Below are 27,135 nucleotides of genomic sequence, written 5' to 3' on the forward strand. Positions count from 1 at the left end.
TTTCATTACGTCCTCCAATCAGTCAGCATGATTGGATCTGAACATAGACAAATTAAAACGTTTGGCAGATTTCATGAGCGATACGTGAGTCTGACTGAATATATTAGTCAGATTGATCTGGTTCTGCTGCGTGTGAGGAATATCTGATGCGCTGATGTAACTCTCAAACACTTCATTATTATAAGTGGATTATCATTTAGAGTTGATCAGCTGCTGTTTTGAATAGGAATTGAAGAATTATTGTAATCTCATAAGAGTGATAAAGACATATGCTGGGAGAGGAAGATTACATTAGATGCATCTAATGATCAAAAACACTGACGGTGTGTGTTCATGTTTATATGCCACAGTCTCTCTCTACATCTACACACTCAGCAGAAATAGCCATGCTGTAATGCTCCAGCCAATCAGTGCGCTCAGATTTGCTCTGCCTCTGCTGGAGGGACAGATGCATGCTGGGAATGCAGAAAGCAGCATTAGAGGAGTTGCATTTATGCATTTATCAGACGCTTTTATCCAATGCAACTTATAGGTTTGCATTTTATTGCTTCATGCATTCCCCACACTGTAACAAATGGAACCTGCTATTGTTATTTTGAAGAGCTATTCATTATATATTATAGCTATATATTAAGTTTTGTGGGTGCAAATTGATTTCTATAGGTTGGTTCTGTGATGTTAAATAATATTTTTGACATGAGTAAAACCAGATAATTTATTAGGAAGTTGTTTCCACCACAAAATACAAATCTGAAAAGTTAATTGCGATTTTTTTAGCACACAACTCAGTCAATTTTGAGTTTATGTCACAAATTTCTTTTCTCGCAGTACAGAGGTAAAAAGCCAGAATTGTGAGATATACACAGAATCGTTCGAATTAATAATTGAGAATTAGATTAAGGTTAATTGCATTTAAAAATGTATTCTATGGTAAAAAAAAAAAAACCATGAATTGCAAGATGTAAACACCATCATAATATAATATAATACAAGCTTTGGCTTGAATGAAACCAATTAATTTAGATTGACCATTTTTAGGTTATACAAAAAACATTTAGGATTTAGGTATTTGAATAGAATGTACATTTCCATGCATTTGGACTACACAATTATAATAAACTAATAATATGATAAACTTAATGTGACAAATAAATGAAAAGGGTAAGAAGCAGGTAAGATTTCTGCACTCAAAAAAAAAAAAAATAATAATAATCTCGGCAGTTAGTATTATTAAATATTTGCATCTACTTAAATGATTTAAATAATCTGATGTTTCATTTATGCATGACTGACAAATATGCATCACATTAGCTTGTTTATGTTATTACTGTAAACCAAATGCATGCATGCAATTTAATTAGATCCTTTTTTTGAGTGAATGTACTGTTTGAGCTACAGTAAACAAATCACACTGATCGATGATAAATACATACACCTGGTTATTGTGTACAAATATGCATGGCAAGTTTATGAGTTTATGTTAAAACAATCCAAATGCATGAACGTTTTCCATGCAATTTAAATGCCTAAATCTTGAATGTAAGCTTACATATTATTTCGAGTTTATCTAAAGTGAATCTAGTGTCTGAGCTGCAGGAAATGCAGGTGCTCAGTCTGAGGCAGTAAAACTGTTGTGACAACAGAGCTGGAGCAGAAAATCAGGGCGTTCGCTGGAAGATGGCTGTGGGCGTCAGAGGAGGAGACCGGGGCAATAAAACAGTGCTGACAGCAGGGGGGCAGCAGGACAGAGCGGCTAAATGAAGGGTCGGGGCATTAGACGGACCGGGCGCTCAAACTGGCACTGGGTGGACGGATGGAGGGCCAGGAGAGGCAAGCTTGGAGGCAGAGAGGAAGATAGCAGATGGTCAGGATTACTCTGGACTAAAATACTCCCATGATTCTCTGAGGGAGAGCCATCCAGAGAAACTCCATCTGTTAGAAATACCCATACAAGAGAGAGAGCGAGAGAGAGAGCGAGAGACATCCTGAGCCTCTGCTAATACTCTCTCTCTCTCTTTCTGTTTCTCTCTGAAATGAGCTTCGGTCCGTGCACAGACTGGGTCAGTCAAACGCACATGACATGTGAGATTACACGTGTTCGGAGGAGGACAGAGACGCAGGGACTATTTATGTTCTTCAGACTGTAATTGTTTAGTGTCTAAACACTGAAGACGTGTTTGTGTGTGAGTTTGCATACTTCTAAAATAAGCGTTGGCTCTAACAAGCTGTAAATGATAGTAATTAAGCCTGATAACCACATCTAGTGTCTAAACAAACCTGCCCTGGACTCATCAGTGAAGACGCTGACCTGACTCTGAAGAGGATGGGATCGCTCTTTTAAAGCTCACGAGACTTCAATCAGTTATTAGTAGTGTCAGGTGGTTCTCAAATTGCTTCATATATAAAGACTAAAACATGTCAGTAATACAGCGTGAGCATATAAGATATAAAGAGATGTGGATCAGCTCAAATTGTTTGTTTTGGAGAAAATTTGATGAGAAATTTTAATCATATTTTGATTGATTTGTCTCATATCATTGAGATGAATGTTTGAAACAGTCTGAAACTCAAATGAGATTACTGGGGTCCAGTGCTTCTTTATTATTATTATTATTCATATACTATTATATTATTTATTAATATTTTAAATTAAGATTTATTTTTAGATTCAATGCATTTGTTTGAATAATTTGGTGATGTGCTTTTTTAATTTATTTTCATTTCAGTTTTTAAACTTCTTTTATTTTAGTTAGCTTTCAAGACAACAAGTTTAACTTTAATTTTGTCATTTAATATTCAAGCAATTTTTTACTTTATTTAAGAATTCATTTGTTTGTTTATTTTTTTAGTTTATGTTTTTCCTTTTGAGTTTTTATTTATTTTATTTTCAACAGGTTTTTACGTTTAGTATTTTATTTCGTAGAAATTTCATGTTATTTTATTAAGTTTTGTTTATATCTTTTTCAATTTTATTTTTATGTTTTATTTTAATATTAGTGTTTTTTTTTTAAGTTCAAGTATTTTAAGTTTAGGTTTTCCATTTAATATTTATATTTTATTTCAGCATTTTATTTCAATTATTTTAAGTTTTCATTTCATATTTATATTCCGTTATTTGATTTCAATTTTATTTTAAATAGTTTTAGTCAATAATGCTGGAATTCTTTTCATTAAAAAATTAATTTCCAAACCTTGAAACTTCAGCAGACTCTCCATGTAATCTCATTGCTTTCTTTCGGAAAAACAATTGAGCTGGACAATATATCCAAACAGCCAGCATCTCATCACAATCTGTATCCTGAGTCGGCCTCTCTCATCAACACAAGCCCAATGTTGATTGATTTTTCCTCACACTTCATTGCACAGCTAATTAAAACTTACCCAACCACCCCAGCTCATGATGTAATTACCAGCCAACTATCTGAGCGTCTCTTTCCATGCGAGCTGATTCTCCGCTATCTTTCTGTGATCCCGAAGCCATTGGCACATCCAGATCGAGTCTCTCGACTGCGCTATTGAGTGTTTCCTGTCAGCTGTCCATAGAAAAACCAGCGCTGTGAGCAACACAATCAGACATTATTGATCAGGTTTGGTTTTGTACAGTCAACTTAATTAGCATGTCCAAAAAATAACCCAAAAGATTATTCTGCAGTCTCTGAGTCGAACACTTTGCGTTGCTAATAGATTGGTTCAGATGCAAACGTCTTTGCAGGACTCTGGAGTATTGAGGCTTGGGAAATGAATTAAAACATTTGTTGCAGTTCCATCAAACTATAAAAGCTGCAGTCAAAGTCCCTCAGACACCGATAACAACTCTCTGTTTGCTGCTCTGCGCTTTTAAACTGTTTAATGTGACTCCACTATATTCTCCAGCACATATGCTTTTCTGTGTCATCGATTTAAGAGTATGTCATCACAATCAAGCCAAAAGAATTTAAACTTAAATTAACAGGATTGGTTTTGAGCATAATGAGCACAGGTATTACCAAACTCTTATATGGTGTGGTGGAAGAACCTGACAAAAAGAAACATTTTATTGAATTCCCGAAGGATAAAATATATATATATAAATATGCACATCCACGATGCAAATCTCCCGTTCCTCCTCTACTGGACTGAGATCTGGTGACTGTGGACATCATCAGAGTAAAGTGAACTCTTTGTCATGTTCAAGAAACCAGTCTGAGAGGATCTGAGCTTTGTGACACGGTGCATTATCCTGCTTTAAGTAGCCATCAGCTACACGTCTGAGGCACAGATAGCAGGAAGCGAACAGCCGACTGTACAAAATAAGAGTCCCTTTCCTGCTCTCTGAAGCTGTCCGTGCCCTGCACACGCGGAAGAGATGTTCAGCTCAACTTCTCGCGTGTTGGATAAGAAACAAAACGGATTAAACTATTTTATTAATCTATTATTAATATTATATATTATATCTAAACTCTGAGTGCCTAGAAAAGTGCTATAGAAATATAAGGAATTATTATTAGGGATGCACAGGTTGACCGGCCATAAATCGGAACCGGCCGGATTTTGCTTAAAATACGCGATCGGCAATCGGCTGATTTTTGGTCTTCTTTAGGCCGATTTTCCCGGAAGTGCGGCCGCGTGCACTGACAACATTGTAATCGTTCGCGTTGTCATTTGTGTGGAAGTATTTCGAAATCTGTGCGCAGGACACAGGCAGCCGATCAGCACTGTAAGTGCAGAGCTACACGTCTGAGGCACAGATAGCAGCAGGAAGCGATCCGCTGTTGGTGTACTATTTGTATTACATTTGATATTTTTAATTTGCATTATATATTTTTTTTATTCATTTTATTTTATTTGCATTCAAATACATCCGAAATGTATTTATTTTTATTTTACATTAATCTTTGTATTCAAATAAAATGTAGTGTCTTTGTATTTCGGGGCTAACTGGATTTCAAGAACACTTCAAACTGTCACATGCATCAGTCACAAACAAACGCTTTCAAATTAAAAAAACAAAATCATATTATTTTTAAACTTCATATTTCCTAACATCAAATACAAGATCTCGAGTGCTTGAGGTGAGCAGTATCTGTGAGACGCCTGGACTTTCTGACTACGGAGAAACTTAAACTCCATTGTTTTTATTCCAGATGCTGTCTTTGTAGGCAGAGCCCTATCTAGACAGCAGGGTTTGGATCAGAGATAAAAATTGGCTGGTGAAAAACACTCGATTCCTGGCAGCAGACGAAGTGGGAACAACCCGTGAGCCACTTCTCTCTTTCTGTCACTCTGTCTTTTCTTGCGCATACTGTCATTTTGAATCATCTGAACCGCCTCCAATTTGTTTGCGTGGTTTTTTCCTTTGAGCACTGCTAACCGTGAAGGTTTTTTTCTCCTGGCGTCTCACTTTGCTGCTGTAACTACAGTGTGTTTGACCGTCTGCTCTGGTGCTGAAGTTAATTTCAGCCACTGATTCACTTTAGCGAGAATTCCATCCCATTACCGCGGCAAACAATGGCTGCTAACAGCACGCGGCTCCAGAAGAACGTCTGTTTCCATGGCTACAGCTGCAGACTCGCACAGACGCCTTGCACTGATGGAGCACAAATCAGTAGGTGCAGACTTCACTGTGACATCGGCTCAGGCTTTGATCTCCAGGAGAAATCATCAATTACATCTCGTCAACATCACTGCTGTTTCACACAGACTGAAGTACAAGTTATACTTTCTATTTCTGCATTTATCCACAAATTCACCATTTTTTTTTTTTTCAATGGATCTTCAACTGCAACACACCTTTAGCTGACAGATGCTGTGTTTCTATTATTGCTGTGTAAAAAATAAATAAATAAAATTATGCAAGACAAATAAAAAATGAAATCACACAAGATAAATACAAAACAAAATAATAAAATCAAATTAAACTAGACTAATAATAATAATAATAAAGATAAATATATCTAAGTGATATTTAAATAATGATTAATAATTAAAATAAATCAGATTATATAAAAATCATTAAATCTGAACTCATTTATAATCATAAAATAAATTATTGAATTATATCAAATTAAATTATTAAATACATTTCTCACTTCATTGGCTTTTGTATATTAATTTTTGGTCAATCAGATTTAGTCTGAAAAAAAAAACACATATCAACAGTTGCTGAAGTGTCCTATTGTGTACATCTGACTAAATTAACTAGATCAATAATATTTATTTTTTCTTTTTGCTTTAGTACCTTTTTTCATTTTATACTACAGACACGTTTTATCAGCGAGGCTGCAAGTTAACATAACACATTTCCATTTCTGTGGTGTAAAAATAAAATAAAACAACATTAACGACTGTATTTATTTCTTTCACTTGAAGAACTGTAGGACAAACATAAACATAATTGAAAACAAGGTCTTCTGAACTACAGTTTGAAAGAGCTTTTTGAGCCATAAACTCAGCTCAACAATGGTGAACGCTGCTTGTCTGCTAGAGGAATGTGACACTGTTAACCCTTTACCATGAGAGCTATATTAGCATTAAACCAGCTGATGGGAAACAGATCAATACCTGCTCTCTAAGCAGCTGTGGCTCTCATGGCTCGCTGCCTCAAGTCAAACCACAGGTTATTTATTTATTATTTAAGGGTGGGCCATGGGACAGATCTATTTACCTGCTTTAAAATAAAATAAAATAAAATAACAAAAAATAAAATAAAATAAAATAAAATAAAAAAAACTAAAAAATAAAATAAAAATGTACCATCTAAAAAAAAAAAAAAATGTACTATATAAAATAAAATAAAACAAAAATGTACTATATAAAATAAAATAAAAATGTACTATATAAAATAAAATTAATTTAGTAATAAAAATATACAAAAAATAAAACAATTATATTACAGAATTATATTCAAAACTAAAATGAAATAAAAATGATAACAAATACAATAAATAATAAAATATAAAATAAAGTTGACAAAATATTACACAAATAAAATAAAAATAAATAAACAAAATAAATGAAAATAAAAAAATATCTACAAATAAAAAAAAATGTTCTCACTTTATTGAGTTTATCTTGGTATCGTTCAATGTCTCTGTAGCTTTGGGCCGATCGGCTTTAGTCTGAAAAGAACAAATCCAAGGTTGCTGTGGTGTCACATCCATCAGTCGTATGGCCGTTTCGGAGTAAACGCTGGACCTTCAATCACATTAAATGAGCGCGCTGTCTGACATCTCAAACCATCCAGTGGATGAGACTGAGACTCAACCTGAACTGTGTGCTATTGATTCCTTAGTGCTGGATGTCATCAAGTGATAGATGGACATGAAATCTTACACAAACAGACATGGTTTAGACACATTTCACCAATCAACAGCGATGAGACTCTAATGCAACACTTTTATCCCTACAGAACTGCATCATCACTGGCTGTCACATATTTCAGCTCAAGATTTACTCTATGCACCACCTTAAAGTTTAGAACCATCATTTAAAACCACCTCTTTTTTTTTTTTAATGTACTATTAATTTCTTAAAGTGTAAAACTTTTTAATAAGGAACATATTACCGAGCGCATGAATATTGATTTGTTTTAATCTCCTGAGACTTAACCTAGATTAAACCACAAAGATCATTAATCATTCAACGTACCTTTCAGAACAGCTCATGCAAGCTTAATTTAGACATACGTGAACTATATGCACATTCATTTCAATGACGGAAACTAAAGAGATGGAAACTAAAACAGCCAGTGGAAGAGCATGTGTGTGTTAGAGAGAAACCAACATGTAGATGAACACATGTTTCTGTGTCAATTCATTTTATGTCATCAAAAAGCATTAGGAGTCCAATTTACAACCTTTATAATGCAATGGCTATCATGGCTTGTATGCATGCTAGAGACGAGATGAGGATGTGATCAAACCATCCACAAAGAGTGCATGAAACACTGTGCCTGTGTAAGGATGAATAACACAACCGATTACACACATTAAAAAAAAAAAAAATGAAAAAAAAAAAAAAATTAAATAGAAACTAATTAGAATAAATATTATACAAATAAAATAAAATAGTGTAAAGATGAGTAATACTTATGAAAATGCTAATAAAAAATATAATAAAAATAAATAAAAAATAAAAAAAAAATCTAAAAAAAATTAAATAGAAACTAATTAGAAAAATATTATACAAATAAAATAAAATAGTGTAAAGATGAGTAACACCTAGGAAAATGCAAATAAAAAATATAATAACAATAAATAAAAAATAAAATAAAAATAAATGTAAAAAAAATTGAATAGAAACTAATTAGAAAAAATATTATACAAATAAAATAAAATAGTGTAAAGATGAGTAACACTTAGGAAAATGCAAATAAAAAAAATAATAAAAAGACAGAAAAAATATAATACAAGCTAATTAAAAATAAGAAATATGATATACATAAAATAAAATAAAATACCTGTTTCTGAAACCACAAGGATGGATATTACAGCAAATTATCCAAATATAATATAGCCTATATTATACAAATATTTGTTTAATACAAATAAAATAATATAAAAAAATACAAAAAATTATTATACAAATAAAATAAAAAATATATATTGTTTTTTAATCAAATAAAATAGTTGCAAATGTAGCAAACTGCATTGATGAAAACACACGTGTGTCTGTGTAAGGATACTGACTGCAGGATAAACTGATGCCGCGGGGTTCAGAGGTTAGCGGACGAGCAGAGGTAGGAATTTACACGTGTAATCCGTGTGCTGTTTTAAAGTCTTGCGTGGATTACGTGTATAAACGCTGCGTGCTGCTCTTACAGATTACGGAGACGCTGGAAGCTTTTATTCACACAGGAAGTAAACACAACCATAACAATCCTTCACCATACTGTATTATTACTCAGCGAGTGTGAGTTCAAACATCCTGTTCACTCGCATCAGGACGGGATCTTTCAATCCATATCTATCTATATATAAACTGTAGAACCTGAAAAACACAGATACGAAGCTAACAGTCTCTCTCTGTCACACATGGGGTTTTTGACACTTTAGTGTAAATCAGCCTGTGGCACCTCATCAATTACACCTTTTAATTGGTCCCTGTGAAATCCGTCTGCCTGCGGTCCCGGCTGTAAATCAATACAGAGACAGTCAAACACCATCAGGCTCGTGTCCTGAAGGATCCGAGCGAACATCAGCTTCATGATCATTGATGTTTGTCATCGATCCTCGTTCCTTTGTGTGATCTGCTACAGTATTTGTGTCACTGATTGAAATCAGCCCTCATCAGCAGCTCTCCAGCAGGTCGATAGTGTGAAAGCGAGCGCTTTGGTAATCACGGGCTGTCTATATAGTGTATGATGTACGTATTTTGCTCAGAAACTGGCAGTGTTTTCTTCTAAGCATCTGTGCCAATATGAATCTCCATCTGTGAACTCAACATATTTCAGGCCTATAGGCATTGCATGATCATTAAACAAGCTAAAAGTCAAACTTTACATAGTAATATTTGACGTCTCAATTAGTTCTCCCAGACGGGAATGAGATCGAATGGAAAATCTCCAACTTCTTAGATTTTTCTCCATTGAAATAACCCCTAGTGATGTCACGTGTCCACTAGACGACTAGAAGACGTCTCAACAATGTCTCAAACTGTGCTCCAAAGCTATCAAAAGACCCAGATCTCAATCTCATAGTCAACATTTCGGATATTTCAAGGAAGCATATCTGAGAAGTCTGCCGAGACATAAATGAGCAACTTCTGAGATTGGTGACTGAATGTCCTTCATTTCAAAACACACAAACTAAAGATTATTTTAACATCACACATTTGGCTAACTCCCCTAAAAATCTATGAGGAAAAAAAGGAGATCAGATGCAAAATATCCTGCATCTCGGATTTATTTCTAGATTCCTTTCAGAAATCATCTTGATGGTGTCTAAAACGGTGCTCAAAAAAGTCTCATTATGAACTTAAACACTTCTCAATAAAATAACATTCTAATGTATGTAGAGATATGAGACACGAAAGAGCCACCTTTGAACAAAATTAAAATGTTCCTGAGAAAAGCACAGCAGATGTTCATGAGTAAAACTCAAACTGAAAGCTATCAAAAGTTTGACATCTCAATATGAACTCAACCATTTCTCAAAATAGGTATATGAGATATAAAAAAGAGCAACCTCTGAGCAATAAAAACCTTCCTCTGGGCATTGCATGGTCACTGATTCAACACTAAACAAGCCACATGTAAAAGCACATGACAAACAGAGCCTGAAGGCAACGGTCCGAGCGTCACGAAGAGTTCTAGGGCAGTAGCGTGTATCGAAGCCCCTCCTGCACGAGGTTCGCTCAAACAGGGAGCTCGTTGTTTCAGGGAAACTCTTCTGCAGTGATGCATTCACATGCTAATAACCTGGAACAAAGCACACAAGCCGTGTCTGGCTCCAAAGCCTTCACTAGGACAACCATCACCACAGAAACCGGCTCTAGAACAGAACGCCTGGCACGGCTGAGGGTACGAGGAGAATGCCACAGTATTTACAGCGGCCAGTTTCAGGACCACGTGAAGAAATAAACCACTTGAGGCTGTTCAAAACAACCTTTTACCGTGCTAAAATCACTGCAGTGGTGGCTTACTGCTTCCAGTAACTAATAAATCAAACACACCATGTAATCAACAATTCAAGCTTGAAGAAAACAACCTCTTTTGGCATGATGTGGGCATTTTTCCCCCGAATCAGCTGATGCCCATCTAACAGACGCACACCTGAGTCCAAATCAGTCGTGTGAGACAAACGGAAGAATCGGACAGGAAACAGGAAGAGCTCCATGATATCACTTCCTGTCTGTAGTGCATGTGTGCTGATTTTTTAATGCAACAAGATTTAATGTGATCACTTTAACATTTAATGCAGCGGTGAATAAATATTAAATGAAAATGAACTTAATTCAGATCAAATCGAATATTCTGAGAAAAAGCAAACCGGATAATGTGAAATAATAATAAATAATGACTGAAATGAAAGTTTTATGATCCAGCAGCAGAAAGAAACAGGAAGAATCATTTAAGCCTCACACACAAATGCTGCATGTTTGGAGCTAAAAAGCATCATTATTTCAGCTTTCTACTTTCACAGGTACACAGAAAGATTAAATGCATTTCTGCACATGTATATATCAGGCAAAGCCCAGATTTAATATTAGCTTATCTGCAAACAGCGCTCGATCTCGCTCTCTTTCTCTCTACGCTACACGCACACAGACTATCAAAGAACTCAGCCTTATGCTAATGTCTAATTAATTCCTGCAGCAGTATTTAAATCAGGATTAATTATAATTGAGCTCATTTTCATCGAGTGAGGCCGTGTAATCATTTGAAGGGGAGTCTGGCTTTTATCACACTTTTCTCCGAGTCGTATTCAGGATCCATAATATCAGGTTTCACGCTCCGGTCATGTGTTGTAAAGTCTTGAAGCCAGAGCTCAGGGAACTTCATTGTTTAACTGTACAAGAGACTGGCTTATTAACGGACTAATACATGCACAAATCACTCAGTCACTGTGTCTCAGAGAGATGCTTACAAAAGTGTACACATCACATTAAAAAGCACCTGAGAAAGTGAGAGAAAACTGTTGAGTCGAGGGAGCTGCGAGATAGAGGAAATATTTAGCTATTTCTGGACTGATGTGAGCTGGGAAAAGAGCGAGATGGGTTACCGTTCCAAAACTAAATCCATCACTGTCGGTTTTTACTGTAGAGGGACTTTGGACGAGTTCTTGACGGTGAGAATTGCAATAAAGTCCAGTGAAACAAGCACTTCTGTCTGCGTTAGATCTGCTCTAAACGCTGATGCGTTTGGTTTCAGTCTGTTGGAAATGAGCAGTTTGTCACTGATGTTTAGTCGACCAGAAAACAGCATTAATTATATATGATGGACAGTCTGAGGAACACGGATGAAGATAAAGAGCCGTCATTAACGGCATCTTAAGCTTTAGACTGAAACAGTGGTGACTGATGAATGACAAGAACAAAAACACTGATGATAGAGAGAGCTTTACATTCGTTAGAAGCAGGTTTGTGAGACTATAACTATATATCCTTTTGGCGATATTGAGATATTTGGCATCTTGAAAATAAAGTGGCCAGTTACATTCTTATTTTTATTAGGCCTATTATAATTATGAAGATGATTATGAAGTTACTTTTATTATGAAATTAAAATTACGATTAATTTGCCCCGCAATAATTACAATTAATAATTGATGAGGATAACAAAAGATTAGGCTATTTGCTCCACAAAATATAAAAGGTGTTTTAAAACAGGTCTACTATAAAATAAATGATAGGCTTACAATTAAAATGTTAACATGGCAGTCATCAATAGAAATCAATGAAATAAACAGCTTTTATTTCAAGCACTGACTTTGAAAAACAACCTATTTAACACAAAATACTCCAACCAAAACATACATTTTGTGTACGGTGACACTCATACTTATATGCGCTCGCCCTTTCAAAAGTTTGGGGTCCGTAAGATTAAAAAAAAAAAAAAAAGTATACTTTTATCCAGTTAGGATGCATTATCGAAAGTGACAATAATGTTACAAAATATTTATATTTCAAATAAATGCTGTTCTTTTGAACTTTCCATTCATCTGTGAATCCTGAAAAGTAAAATCTATCACAGTTTCAACAAATATATTGTGCAGCACGACTAACGACATGATTATTAAATCATCGTATTTTCATGATTTCTGAAGATCATGTGACACTGAAGACTGGAGGAATGATGCTGAAAATACAGCTTTCATCAGAGCATACATTACATTTTATTTATTAGTTACTTTGATTTTATAATAATAGGTCTATTTCACAATTTTACTGATTTTACAGTTTGGTTTTTATTAAATAAATGCCTTGCCTTGGTCAGCAGAAGAGACTTCTTTCAACAGTAAAACATTTTACTGACCACACATTTTTGAACACTTATGTATATCGTCAGATGTATTGATCGGTTTACTGTATATATATAAAAGGTCAAATTAAGAGGGAAAATAGGAAGATATAAAGACGGACAAATAGAGACACAGAGAAAGTGAGAGCAGTAGATCAATGTAAGTGCTGTCTGACTGATACGTCAAATCCAAAAATCCATAATCTATAAATCTATAAAATCACTGCCCACTAATCTGCTCAGCTAAGCCTGTTTTAGAGGAAGATTTGGCCCAAATACACAAAGGAGCACTTCTCTGTTTTACAAACTATCATCCTTATCTCACACACGCACACACATGTCCGCTAAAACCTTTCCAATAGCCTGAATCTACTTAAAAAAGCCTTTCTGTGCAGGATCACACTAATGGATCACACAGAGATCACTGACACTAATATCTGCTCTGTGTGTGTGTGTGTGTGTGTGTGTGTCATTAGTCCTTTCATTATCTCCTTAATGATCTCGGCTCTTGTGGTCAATTTCGGTTCAGTTGTAGGGCTGGAATGTCAACGTGACAAAGAGGTGTTGTGTATGTGAAGCAAACGGCCCTCGCGAGGGACTACGTGTTAATGTGTGTGTGTTTCAGAGGCAGAAACAGGAGAGAATTATCTGGTGAAACGGTTGGTTTGAGACGTGTTCCCCGAGCATATATGAAGACAAATGACCTGCAGCAAACAGCGTTTTCTGTGCATTCACTGTGTTTAAAGCTCTATTCGCAGTCAGTCTGTCTAATACTTTATTTCCTAGAAGTGAATGTTCAGATTTTAGATTTAAAGGAGTCAAATTTATTTTATACAACAATAAGAAAATAGGTCGGTATTAAGATACATGTTTTTTTCAACAACTTTTTCTGTAGATTACATATGAGGGAGATATCAAATCATTCATTCGAATGATTCACTGAAAACTAATTATGATTTACTCAGAAATGACTCATATGTTTATGAATGAATTGTTAAATCACTTGTATGATTAATGAACTAAATATTCATTAATTAAACTAAAAACTATCATTACGAGTCTGCTGAGTGAGTCATTCGATCAATTGATTTGTTCAAAAGCACTGATTCATTCAAGTGTCTATCATTTCAAGCGAATCAGTGAATCATTAATTCAACCGATTTGTGCAAACACACCGATTCATTCAGGAACAAAACAAGTGACTATCATTATGAGTGATTCAATGAATCATGACCAGTTCAAACACACAATTAAATAGCGGCTATTATTACGAGTGAGTAAATAAGCATTTCTTTTTAACCGATTTTGAGTTAGTTAATTAATTTGTGCAAACACATTAATTAATTTAGAAATTAAATAAGTCACAATCATTATGTTTGAGTTGCAAAAATTATTCATTCTATGACACTTATTAATTTTGGACTGTGTTTATTAGCGAGTCAATGATTCATTCATTACCCATTTCACACATTTATAAGGATAGTGAACACACAGACAGTTTAATTACTGCTTGAAAGAAATATTAAAGTGGGCTGGACTCCCAGGGGAAGAAATAAAGAGCTTCAAATGTCTACATTACAGTTCTTTAAAATATTATTTCCATAGGGGAACGACACATACATTCATCCTAGTGGCCATAAGTAAAAGCTTTTCTTTCTCTTTCAAGCTAAAATGAATCTCAGATATTTTCTCATGCAGACATAAAGCCTCAGCTGCAATCTCTAAACGTCTTGGGTAAGAAATGAGCCACACGGTTCCTGCAGCCCTCCATCCGCTCTTCCGGTGTCAGAATGAACAGATTGAAGAGGAAGCGACGGATCTGACAGGACAGATGATCTTCTGCGGTTCAAGAATTCCATACGGTGGTGAGAAACGAGAGGTATGAATCTGTCTCTGCATAAATCAAGAGGTTATTCGGATAGAAAGCTCTAACGTGCAGATGTTTGAGATGTTCTGACTCCACCTGAACACATTAACAGGTGGAGACGGTACATTTGTACTGGAGAAATCAGTGTTTGTAGAAATCATTTTTGCTAATATTTTGAATTAGATTTTGAATACATTTTTTTATTTTAATTTTAAGAAATATATCTTACATTTTTATTTAAATAATTGTACATTTTAATAAAATTTTATTTTAGTACTTCAACCTTAACTAAGCAAAAACAAGCTGTAACAAGTTTAAATAAAAAAGTTAAGATTTTAAAAAAAAGTAAAAAGTTTTTTTTTTTTAATTATTATTTCAGTTGTGTATTTAAAGTGAACCAAATAAATGACTATCATTATGCGTGAGTCATTAAATTATTTATCACAATCACAATCATTATGAGTGAGTCAAAGAATCACCAACTCAAACGATTCATTCTCAGATACTGATTAATTAAGGAACAGAACATCTGACTTGAGAATCATAACATCGTTCAACTGATTTGTTTAAACACACTGATTCATTCAGGAATTAAATGAGGGACTTTCTTTACGAGTGATTCGGTGAATCGTTTATTTAACCAATTTGTTCAAACTAACTGATTCATTCAGTGGTCAGCAGAAATAGTAGAAATGCCTTTATAAAGAAAAAAGAAATCGCAGATGGAGATCTCTTTAACATTTTTGTTTCATCAAACTGGAAAGCAAACAGCGATTCAAATAGCAAATTCAAATCCTTCTGCTTCCTTAAAGTGTCTCCTGAGAAAATGACCTCATAGGTTTGTCCTCTAGAGTTTCATAAGCGATCCAAACAATGTCTCAAACTGTGCCAAGACAGCAAAATCAGCAACCGAAAGTCAGAGATCTTAATATTAATGCAAACATTTCTTCATGAATAATACCTGAGATAACAAAAGAAACCCTGAGCTGTAAAAGCACAACACTTCCCTCTGAAAACATGACTCCTACACACATCAGAAGAAAAGAGCATTCTTCTCAAATACAATACAAATGAGCACACGTGCGTCCACCTGCACAAGCGATCTATTTAAATCAGTAATGTCTATTGATTAGACTTTAACACCGTTTTCATGTTAACTGCCCACAGCAAGCGCTCTCTGTAGCCAGATATTGATTCCCCTTGATAGAGAGAGAAGGTGTAAATACTACAGCCAGACAAGACAGGAGGAAAATGACTCAAGAGTAGCCACACTACTGTTATCTCAAAGCACACAGAAACACAAACAGCAAACACACACAACTCATTCATGATAACCAGTGGTGGACAGTAACGGAGTAGCTTTACTTCGTTACTTTACTTAAGTACATTTTTCAAGTATCTGTACTTTACTGGAGTAGTTTTATTTTGAGCAACTTTTACTTTTACTTCACTACATTCCAAAGCATAAAATCGTACTTTTTACTTCACTACATTTCATAAAACATATCGTTACTCCCTATAATATAATGTGCTCCGACACGCAGAAGCGGTGTCTAATTCATCATGAACGAATTGAATCTTTTCAAAATAAACTTTTAAATCGGATCGCGAATCACACCAAACGATTCGTTTACGAATTAGAATGATCCGATTGCAGCTGTTCTGGAGTCGACCACTCACTGATTCAAATGAACCGTTTAGTGCGAGTCCCCAGAAGTAAGAACCGGGAGATCTTGTGAGCGCGCGTGCATCTGATTTTGCTAAAGTAAGTTATTAATGTCGAAATTTTGGATTAATTATTGTAACTGAAAATCATATTTAGGTCAAAACTGTCAGTTGTTTGGGAACTAAATCCGTTGTAAAGAGTGATCTATTTAAGCCCACTGAAATGCTCGAGTGCAGACGATGCAGACACATCAATTCTAGGTAAAAAAAAAAAAACCTTAAAATAACACAGATTAAATACAATAACTCGTGCACGTTCAAATTCACCGCTGCCGTAATGTTAACAGTTTAATTAAAATGTCCTATGTGACGTCTGTTTTTATATTGTTTAACTGTCTAGCTAACAAGCTTGTTGGTGCTAAGTTGATGTAATTTTTATAAATAATGGTCAAATATTTTTATTCAGCCACCTATATATATATATATATATATATATATATATATATATATATATATATATATATATATATATATCTGGTTAGAAAAGAAAGGATGTGATGTTCAGAACATGGTAACTACAGTAATTATCAGTGGGAAGAGATGCACCCCGTTTGGCCAGGGGTGTTTTTAAACCACATACAAGATTTGAGAAGGAAAAAATCATTATGATTTTTTTTTTATTATTTTTTCCCTTAAAATGTTCTTCCTAACTTCAGGCCTTATTATCAGGTCAAATATACAGTACAGACCAAAAGTTTGGACACACCTTCTCATTCAAAGAGTTTTCTTTATTTTCATGACTATGAAAATAGTAGATTCACGCTGAAGGCATCAAAACTATGAATTAACACATGTGGAATTATATACATAACAGAAAAGTGTCAAACAACTGAAAATATGTCATATTGTAGATTCTTCAAAGTAGTCACCTTTTGCTTTGATTACTGCTTTGCACACTCTTGGCATTCTCTTGATGAGCTTCAAGAGGTAGTCACCTGAAATGGTCTTCCAGCAGTCTTGAAGGAGTTCCCAGAGAGATGCTTAGCACTTGTTGGCCCTTTTGCCTTCTGTCTGCGGTCCAGCTCACCCCTAAACCATCTCGACTGGGTTCAGGTCCGGTGACTGTGGAGGCCAGGTCATCTGGCGCAGCACCCCATCACTCTCCTTCTTGATCAAATAGCCCTTGATGCCTTCAGTGTGACTCTACAATTTACATAGTCATGAAAATAAAGAAACCTCTTTGAATGAGAAGGTGTGTCCAAACTTTTGGTCTGTACTGTAACTTTGATGTTCTGTAAAACAATTAACTTTAAAATACTTTGTTCTTACTTGTGAAAATCAGATGGTCATCTCTGTTTTCTCTCAGGTACATCACAGTGTAAGCTTCACAGTGAACATTACTCTGGTCAGCGTAGTCCATATCAACAACAAAAATATATCTTGACTCCATATAGTGATTATTTTGAAAAAATCCAAGGTATTTTGAGCAGTAGGATTATAAAAAAATGTGCTAATATAAAATTAAATTAAGTAGCCTATATAAAATTGCAAACATCTATCTTGCAGTACTTTTTTACTTAAGTACATAAAAAATTGAGTACTTTTGTACTTTCACTTGAGTAAAATTGAAAAAGGAGTACTTTTACTTTTACTGGAGTAATATTTTACTATATGTATCTGTACTTTTACTCAAGTACTTGATTTGTGTACTTCGTCCACCACTGATGATAACTATAGTGATAGTGGACTGAATACTGATTTGAGAAGCTAGAAATGACTCATTTATAAGATAAACACCTACAAATGACACTAACGCAGAATTCTGGCTAAATGAACATTCCAATTTGGAATTAGAGCAGGAAAAATCACTCGTGTTTTGTTCAGAATATGCAAAAAATTGCGTAACAAATATATTCACATAGAAAAATGTTCATGTTAATTCTGTTAAATACTGTGTCAGTGCATCGTTATTTGGACTGTTTTATATCATAGTGAACCTCCCATTTCAGCCAAATACTGTAAATGATTATGAAATGACAAAAGGGCTGAATGAAAATGCTAATTTACAAATCCTTAGCATTTGAAGATGCTAAGGAGCACAGGAACAATCACTCAAATTTGTAATATGTAAAAATCTAGTAAACATCAGCATTTGCACATATATAGCATTTTTAAATTAAATCTAAAACAGAATTAGGCCTAAATACTGTGTTAACAGAACTTAAAGCTGGCAACTACCTACAAATCCAAAGCATTGTGGGAGATTTTGCTAACTTTATGCACATTTTGTTGAGGAGGACACCCCTAATGAAACAAAAAATATATTGCAGTATATTGGAAAATATCATGTAATATAATTACGCATATATTCTTATATATATTTATTTTTTTCCAAAATATTGCAATATATTGAAAGCGGCAATCATTTGTATATTTTGCCATATATTATATAATATATGTATCACAAATATATTAATAAATGTATTCAAATATATAAAATATTAGAAAATAAAAAGGGAAAATAATATATTACAATATATTTTAAGAAATATATTGGTAAATATATTTTCCTTTCATAAGGGACATAAAAATCTAGTTGTTTTTTATGCTAAAGCCTCTAAAGGAGAAAAAAATAATAATATGTTTCTCCTGCAGAGAAGCAATATCCAATATAATAAAAACACAGCAAAAAAATGGACGTTAATGATGGTTGCCAGAGAAAATGATAAACTGAGAGAATGAGATAGCGAGGACCTTCTTTGTTGTGAATTACTGGACAGTGGTGCTACCAGTATCTCACACACACACACACACACACACACACACACACACACACACACCCCTCTGACCTATTGATTTATATCAGCCTCTGTAATCACACCCACAGAATCGTTCATGACACCCGCTCTACAAACAACATCTGGAGTGTGTGTGTATGTGTGTGTGTGTGTGTGTTTTAGAAGGATTCATTTTTCTTTTGAAACAAGTATTTGAAACAGAATATTTTCACTAGTTCAAATCAAATTTAAAATGTCATCAAATACAGTGTAAACAGATCTCAAAGCTTAAGATTTTAATTTCTGTACCACTATGCCAAAAAATATAGCAAAATGATATGCTAATAGTTTTCCAGATCTGTTTCACCAGTCTTTAGGATGGGTCAATCGATGCTGCTGCTCAGACGCTTCGAGAATTTTCTCTGCATATTAAACTGGGATACGAGACAGAAACATTGCACACCATCATGCTTCCATCGGCTAACATGCTTAATCCTCTGGAATTAGAAAAAAATCGTTTGAATTTCATAAGATGAGTGACATCACAGACAGATGCCATCAAAAGACGTCTGGGACATCTGTCTGTGAACAAACACTGCTTCACTATTGTCAGATATATTTTCAATAGATCGAAGAATAATTTTTTTATAGGCAATGAAGGTTCCATGTAGAACCTTTAACATCCATGGAATCTTTCCTTCACACAAAAGGTTCTGTATAATGCAAAACGTTTCTATTGGATTTTTCTTATATTCTTCACACTGTTAAGAACTGTTCACTGTAGGTTCTTTTGGGAACCGAAAATGGGTTCTTCTTGGCCACCGCTGTGAAAACCTCCTTTTGAAACTTTTTTTCTTAAGTGAGCACTTTCCCCAGAACAGATTAAACTTTGGCTTGAAATAGACTCGAATCTCTGTCGACTTGAACAATTTATTCTGAGACCAGGTTGTATACCTCGAGGACCAGCTCTTGGAGAGATAAAAGTACAAAAGGAAGGAGAAGTAGAATAAAGAGGTTTCTTCCTCTGAATATCTGCTGCTTTGAACAGCTCGGTGAGTCTCTGATCGGCCCAGTTCCTGAAAGAACATTCTTCTTTAAAAGACACTATCGAACAGAGAACTGTTTAACAGAGGATATCATCTCCAGAGAGAGCTTCTCCACTTGAAAGTCAATTCATTTACAGCCATTTCTGTGTGAAACTCAACTCTGGAGTATATGCCATTACTTATATCAATCATAATATAAATCTGTTGTGTTCCAAAAAAAGTCTTATGGGTCAAATTGACCTAAAGTACATTGGTTTGCATGCAATTCGCCAAAAATCAACACTAAAAACTAAAGATTCATGTAAAAATAAACAGAAATCCTCTATTGAAGCTTGTCAGAAACTAATAGAAATGGGAAATTTTTTGCATACTGAGGTTCTTGTAGTTACAAGTATTAATAGTATCTGACATTATTTGTACTTAATGTAAATACGTATTGCTATTTATACTTCCTCTGCCTTTTTATGTCTTTTTTTTTCAAACCCTTGTGAGTGTAAAGTGGTTTCCTCACACTTTTTGTGTGCGGCAAAGGTCCAGTGATTAAGATCCAAAATCTGAATGATTTTTCTCTGATGATGAGAAATATCCACCAAATTTTAAAAAGATCTAAATAGTTTAACCAGAATTTCAAGCAATTTGAAAATCAAGTGTGGGTCAAATTAACCCCAACACACAGGAGGTTTAAAAACTGGAATGTATCTCTTATTTATTTTGCGGTCTTAATGGTTTTAGTGCATGCATTTAACATGATCTTTCCCTGCTGTCTTTTTTTGGGTCACGAACCACCAGTTGAGAAGAAGCACTGATCTAGCCAGCGGTGTTTTAGCAGGAATCAGGTGAGATGTGTTGTGGTTAGACCTCTAGCCCGCTGCTGACCTCACGTCTCTTGAAGGTGACTCTCTATCTCGCTCATAAATCTCATATCATTTATTCATTCCTCGTCCCTAAACCCAAGGATGGCAGTCGTCCTATCCCGTCTTTCTCTCTCAGGCACTTTGCTAGCAGTCCCAGTGGTCGTTTAATTTTTGAGTGGATATTTTTAGCTGAAGATAATCGAGGTGGAAACTTCCATCTGTCCTCTGCACATTCCAGCTGCTCCGCTTTTTAGCAGAAAAAAGCATTTATATTGGCATCATCATCATCAGTTTGACCCTCAATTCTTTAAACACAAAAGTGGAATGAGTAACTAAAAAAAAATTTTTTTTTTTTAAATGTAAGGCCATATTTGCAGTTTTTACTTAGTGCCAAAAAGTGCTCTAACGAGTGTTGTTTTTGTTTACTAGAACTTAAAACGAAAAAAAAAAATTATTAATTGAAATAAAACTGAAAATGATGTAATACTACTAAATTACAAAATTAAACTTCAGTTAAAAATAAAAATAAATATTTGAAGTACTACAATTACTAGAAACTGAAAACTAAAAATAAATGAACCCAAATAGAAATAGTAATAAATTGATTCTACTTTTAATAATTATAATGTAAAAGTTTTAATTAATTTTACATTTTAATAATAAAACTGATAACTGAACATAAAAAAATTACTCAAACTAAAACTAAAAATATACAATAAAAGCTAACTCAAAATATCAATAAATACTATAGCTGTATAAATAATAATAATATTAATATTAATAATAATAAGAAGAAGAAAACAAGGGTTCCCACATTGTTGGACCAACAAGCTTTCTACGTAGTAGTGTTGTCACGATACCAAAATTATCGATACGATACCTAGTCAAGAATTGCGATTTCGATACTTTTTCGATACTTTTCCTGAAAAGGGAAAATACACTCAAATATCATTACTGTGCTTTATTTTAAAACCAGGACAACATTCTTATCATATAACACACTAATAAATGAACATACGAACAACATACGAAACATTTGTACAAAATATGAAATATCAAAATTTTTTAATAAATTACACCAATGACATTCAAGGTAAAGAAAGAATAAATTTAGCAGCATTATCTCAGTTATCGTAAGAAACATAACAGTAATAAATTTATCTTGATTCTGAACTTTGAATAAAAATATGAACAGTGATTATAATAAACAATGTCAAAAGATAAATAATATCAATTTAAGCAATGGCATTCAAGTAAAAATTATTCTGTCAGTTGTGCAACCTTTTCTTTCAGAGGAGAAAACTCTGCCAGTTTATTTATTTTCTCATTTCTTGTTCACTGAAGTTCCTCCCTGCATAGCAGCGCGCGAGCACGGTGCTATTAGCAGCGCATGCGCAGCTCGTGAACAGCTCTGTGAACTGTTTAACCCTTTCAAAAAGTTACTTGAGATGTGACAGAGCATGTGATTTGTTGAATGTAAAGAAACGAATCCGCCCTTCACTGAACGAGATCGAGAGATCTTCTCATTCTTGAACGAGTTGAATGAACTGATACATCTTGTTCGTGAATGAAATGATTGAGAGTATACCGGGTCAGTGAGCCAAGCATGTAAATCTCGATCAGCAGATACAAAGCGCAGTTATATGAGCTGTGCAGATACGCTCGTTTTCATATTTAGCATACAGAACATAACTCCATGTTTAATCCCTGATTAATGTGAATATTATATATAAACTGCCTAACCAAATAGGGATGCACGATAATATCGGCACAGCATCGGTATCGGCCGATAAAAGCTTAAAATGACCATTATCGGTATCGGCCGATATGAATATTTCTGCCAATGAGCCAAACCGATATTCTCCAAGTGAAATAATTGACCTGTTTTTCAGATGTGAATGTCTGTCTACATTTGTAAAATAATAAATTTATGGTAGAATCAGTACAGAAGAGATACATGGATTTCTCTTCAGTAAAATTAAAGTTTAAATATATCAGTATATATTTGTAAATATATCAGTATATATTTGTATATATATCGATATCGGTATCGGCATCGGCCAAAATTATTTAGAAAATATCGGCATATCGAATATCGGCCAAAATCCAATATCGTGCATCCCTATAACCAAACAATTAAAATGTTAATTATGCAAGAAAACCTCATGCTTTGTTCATCTGAACAATTTATTTAAACTATTTAATGCGATTATGCACACATTTTAGTAAAGCCAGATCAGTTTTAGTAAAGCCACTAATGCAGCATCTCGCTGTAGTGCTTTTTTGCTGCTTCATGAGGAGAAAAAACACAGACGTCCATAGGAAGGCACTGAAAGCGTGCGTTACACACACCAACATGAAATACGTCTTAAATTTAGGAATCGTGACGTTTTTAATTTGCGAGAATCGCGATACTTTTGAAGTATCGGTGCACCGTGCAACACTACTTTCTAGTAATTAGCTTTTAATTGACTTAAACTTAATGAGGGTTCATTAAAAAGTATTTTATAAAAACTGCACTCAGAAAGAGTTGAGCAAAAAGCAATATTTGGAATGTAGATGTACATGGAAATTAAATACAATCAATAAAAATTATTTAACAAAAAATATGCTAATAGATTTTATGAAAGCAGATACTAAACTTAAATCAGACAAAATACTTGCAGGAAGATTCACCCTTATTCAACTTTGCTCCTATCCATAAGAAAACTATCTGCAAACTTTATACGATAAATCCATTTTTATGTTAATTCAGTTTGGTTTAATTTTCAAGCAAAGTTGCATTCAGCGCAGGGTCAAAAAGTGCAGCACCGCTTCGGATGAACTTTAATTGGCAGAATTGATCTGTTCGCTGCTGTGGTTCCTGAAGCCTGAGGCAGAGCGATACAATGATTAGAACTCAAGCAAAGAGAAACCTCCGTCCCTCTCTCTCTCGCTCTCTCTCTCTCTAGCTCTCCTTCAAAACACTGTAAGAAATCATTCATTGCAGCTCAGGCCTCAGATGACGACTTGGTCAGTGGCTGTGCATAACTCTGTCCCCATCGATCGATCTACTTTTCTTTTTAAAGTTCAGACTTGCATGCCCATTTTTCCCTCACATGCCCTCGAGGTGCCTCTCCGTGGCCCTTCCTTCGTGCTGCCTGGCCATTTCCTAATGGTAGAAGATGCAAAATTAATGACCGAAGATCCGGTGATCATGTGCAGGGACATGTCTCTAAACTGACAGTGACAGCGGCGCAGGAAATACAGCGAGCACTGGAAGACGCCCCAGTTTCCGACAACAACATCCATAACGCCACGAGCACAGGCCTCTGTGGGACAAAAACACAGGGTTTCGCTGGAGCCCGACCCATTGCTCCGGCTCTCATGACACTTTACACCAACATTTAAAGTGAATATCGCTCAGGGTGCCGCTCCTGAACAGAACTAAACACCTGGAAGTGCTCTGTAAATGAATCCTGCGCTGGAGACGACAGCGCTGCGTATTTGTTCAGTGGAGTCCCTACATGGATGTACCAGCAAACGCTATCACAAACATGCATGTATTAATGAGACATGTCTGAATAGACACACACATCCAGGGCTGTTATCTCATCTGCTTAGCGTCAACATGCTTTACAGAGAAATGGAGAGAGAAACTAACTTGCATGGAGATTGAATTAGGCCAATGCCAAACTATATGGTACAAAAAAAGTTGTACATATCATTTTTGCAAGACTAAGCATCATCTCCATTTGTAGTTAAAAATAAGACCATAAAAATAATATTTTCATTACTTGATGTAAAATAAAATATAAAATCCTTTTTCCCCGCTAATTGCCAAAGCAACATTTCTCAATTAACTTGATGCACTTAAATAACTAAAACTGCAACTGAAATTAATTTTTAAAAAATAAATAAAAAATAAATGAATAAAAAACTAATAAAAATTATTCAAACACATAATAAAATTACTAAAACTTTTTCTAAATATTATGTAAAATTATAACAAGACCTCAGTGTTACTAAAAGACTCAAACACTGATCAGCACTCAAACTCGTAATGAAAATAATCAGCAGGGCAATAAAACAAAATCAATACTGTCAATACACACTGCCCAGAAATGATATGTGAAAATATTGCATTTATCATCACGCTCTCTTAAAGTCTATTGTGCAATATTATTATAACAAAACAATATTTCACTTTAATAGCATCTCATTGTGTTTGTGTGCAATTTTCTGGAAGTTCAAAATGTTCACTATACAGTGAGTACAAACAAAAGGTTTGGGAAACCTATTTGGCAACAATTCAGAAAAAAAATTCAACAAAAAAGTTTTTTCTTTTTTTTTTTTATCAAGTTGAATTAAGTTTGGTTTGATTTTAAAGGGAAGTTGGACTGTGCAAAAATGATTGCGCGAAACAAACTTTAATGCCAAATTACATTGCAAAGGTGGCACAGAGGCGCTTCTGAAGTGTCATTCAGGTGTCTTAACTGTGCAAAGATATCATAAATGGACAAATTAATGTGTTCACACTTTCACTTTAACGTGTACTAGCATGCAAAAGGAGTTGCTTACTGCATATTATACAGTAGGGGATGAATGCATATTCAGACACGGACAATGTTTTGTCTGAACGAAACTCTACTCTGAATCTACGGTGACAAATAGACTTCAGATATGGTTTACAGAAGCTTAAGAAATTCCAAAGAACCCAAGGAAACAACAAAGCCACTTTTTCCACAGTTGATACATCCAATATGCTGATCTGGATGATAGTGGATGAATATACAATCCTAGACTGGAGTGCAAATTCAAGTCCCTTGTGTGGACCAACATTTGCAAACAAATATCACCCAAATGCCACAGAGGATGGTACAATGAAAGTGTGTAAGTGTGTGTGTGAGCGTGTGCATCTGTCTGTCACAAGCATCACGTGGAGCAGTGCTCTTCATAATCTGGTTGGATTATGGCTCTCCGTCTGGCCCGTCCATCAATGTATCTGCTTCCATGATCATCATGACCCACTCACGATTTCCCAGCATCAAGCTTTGTGTTGTTCAGATCACACTGTACTTTGCATGCCAAAAACACACAAGGAATCAAACCCCAGCAGTGTGTATGTGTGTGTAAAACACTGAAAACAGGTCATTCGTGAGCATTTTTGGTGTCTGACACAAACACACACCAAGACATACACAAAACGGGAACATATTCACATGAAGGTTATCAAACTTTCTCTAGCACATCAAATCCTGAACTACTCCCGACACCTTGTTTACACTCCTTGTAAGTATAGGATTGTGTGACGTCACCGCAACTAGTCCATAACAATTAGCGCTATAAATAAGAACTGAAAAGCAAATAAAAAGCAAGTGTAGGAGCTGCACATAAATTATAATAATTATAATAAAACTTACCATTGACGCAAAAGAAGAACAGCCAAGCAATCCACAGGTCAGAATTATGAAATTTCAGCATTTTTCTGAGGGAAAGTCGTCGTGGTGTGAAGTATGAAGTTCAAAGTCAGGATTTTCTCCCACAGTTTGATGGTGGGAAAGTAACTGTCTCTTAAAATCAAAGTCACGAATTAAATATAAAGCATTTTTTAAATATTCCAACGACCACATGTGAAACTAAGAGCTAAATCGGCGCGTAAAATTCCCTCAGAGAACACCTTCGCCTCGCGTTCGAGTAGGGATCCGCGTTAACGCGTCCGGTTCGGTCGGTACCGGGTGTCCGGATCTGTTCTTCAGCACGACACCGAGCTGTAATCACATGCTGCTCACGGTGAACCGGTAAAATGTGCAGCGGATCTTTGAAAGGGCCGTTACCGAAGCCGCTGCTCCCGTTCTCCGCTCCGATTGAGAAATCTGACTGACTGACTGACAACTGGCCTGTTGCCTGGAGACCGCTGACGCCAGTCGAAGCGCGAGGTAACTGTGCCCTCCTCTGGCGCGAAAAGGTGGCAGCGCGCACGCACGCACGCACGGCGGCGCCGCGCCCC

At 35.1% G+C, this 27,135-nt stretch overlaps 1 protein-coding gene across 2 annotated transcripts in view; it reads right to left on the bottom strand.

Annotated features, from left to right (window-relative positions):
• Window positions 1–27,135, bottom strand: part of igsf11 (immunoglobulin superfamily member 11) — a 72,534-nt gene extending 45,399 nt beyond the window's left edge. The window contains exon 1 of one of the 2 annotated variants that reach the window (XM_026281526.1): window positions 26,549–27,134. In XM_026281526.1, the coding sequence (XP_026137311.1) occupies window positions 26,549–26,609 (61 nt within the window). In that variant the 5' untranslated portion in view covers window positions 26,610–27,134. Of the gene's footprint in view, window positions 1–26,548 lie in introns of both variants that reach the window. The other variant, XM_026281527.1, reaches the window with a different exon arrangement.

The sequence above is a fragment of the Carassius auratus genome, chromosome 15 (genome assembly GCF_003368295.1).
Source record: "Carassius auratus strain Wakin chromosome 15, ASM336829v1, whole genome shotgun sequence".
NCBI classification, from domain to species: domain Eukaryota; kingdom Metazoa; phylum Chordata; class Actinopteri; order Cypriniformes; family Cyprinidae; genus Carassius; species Carassius auratus.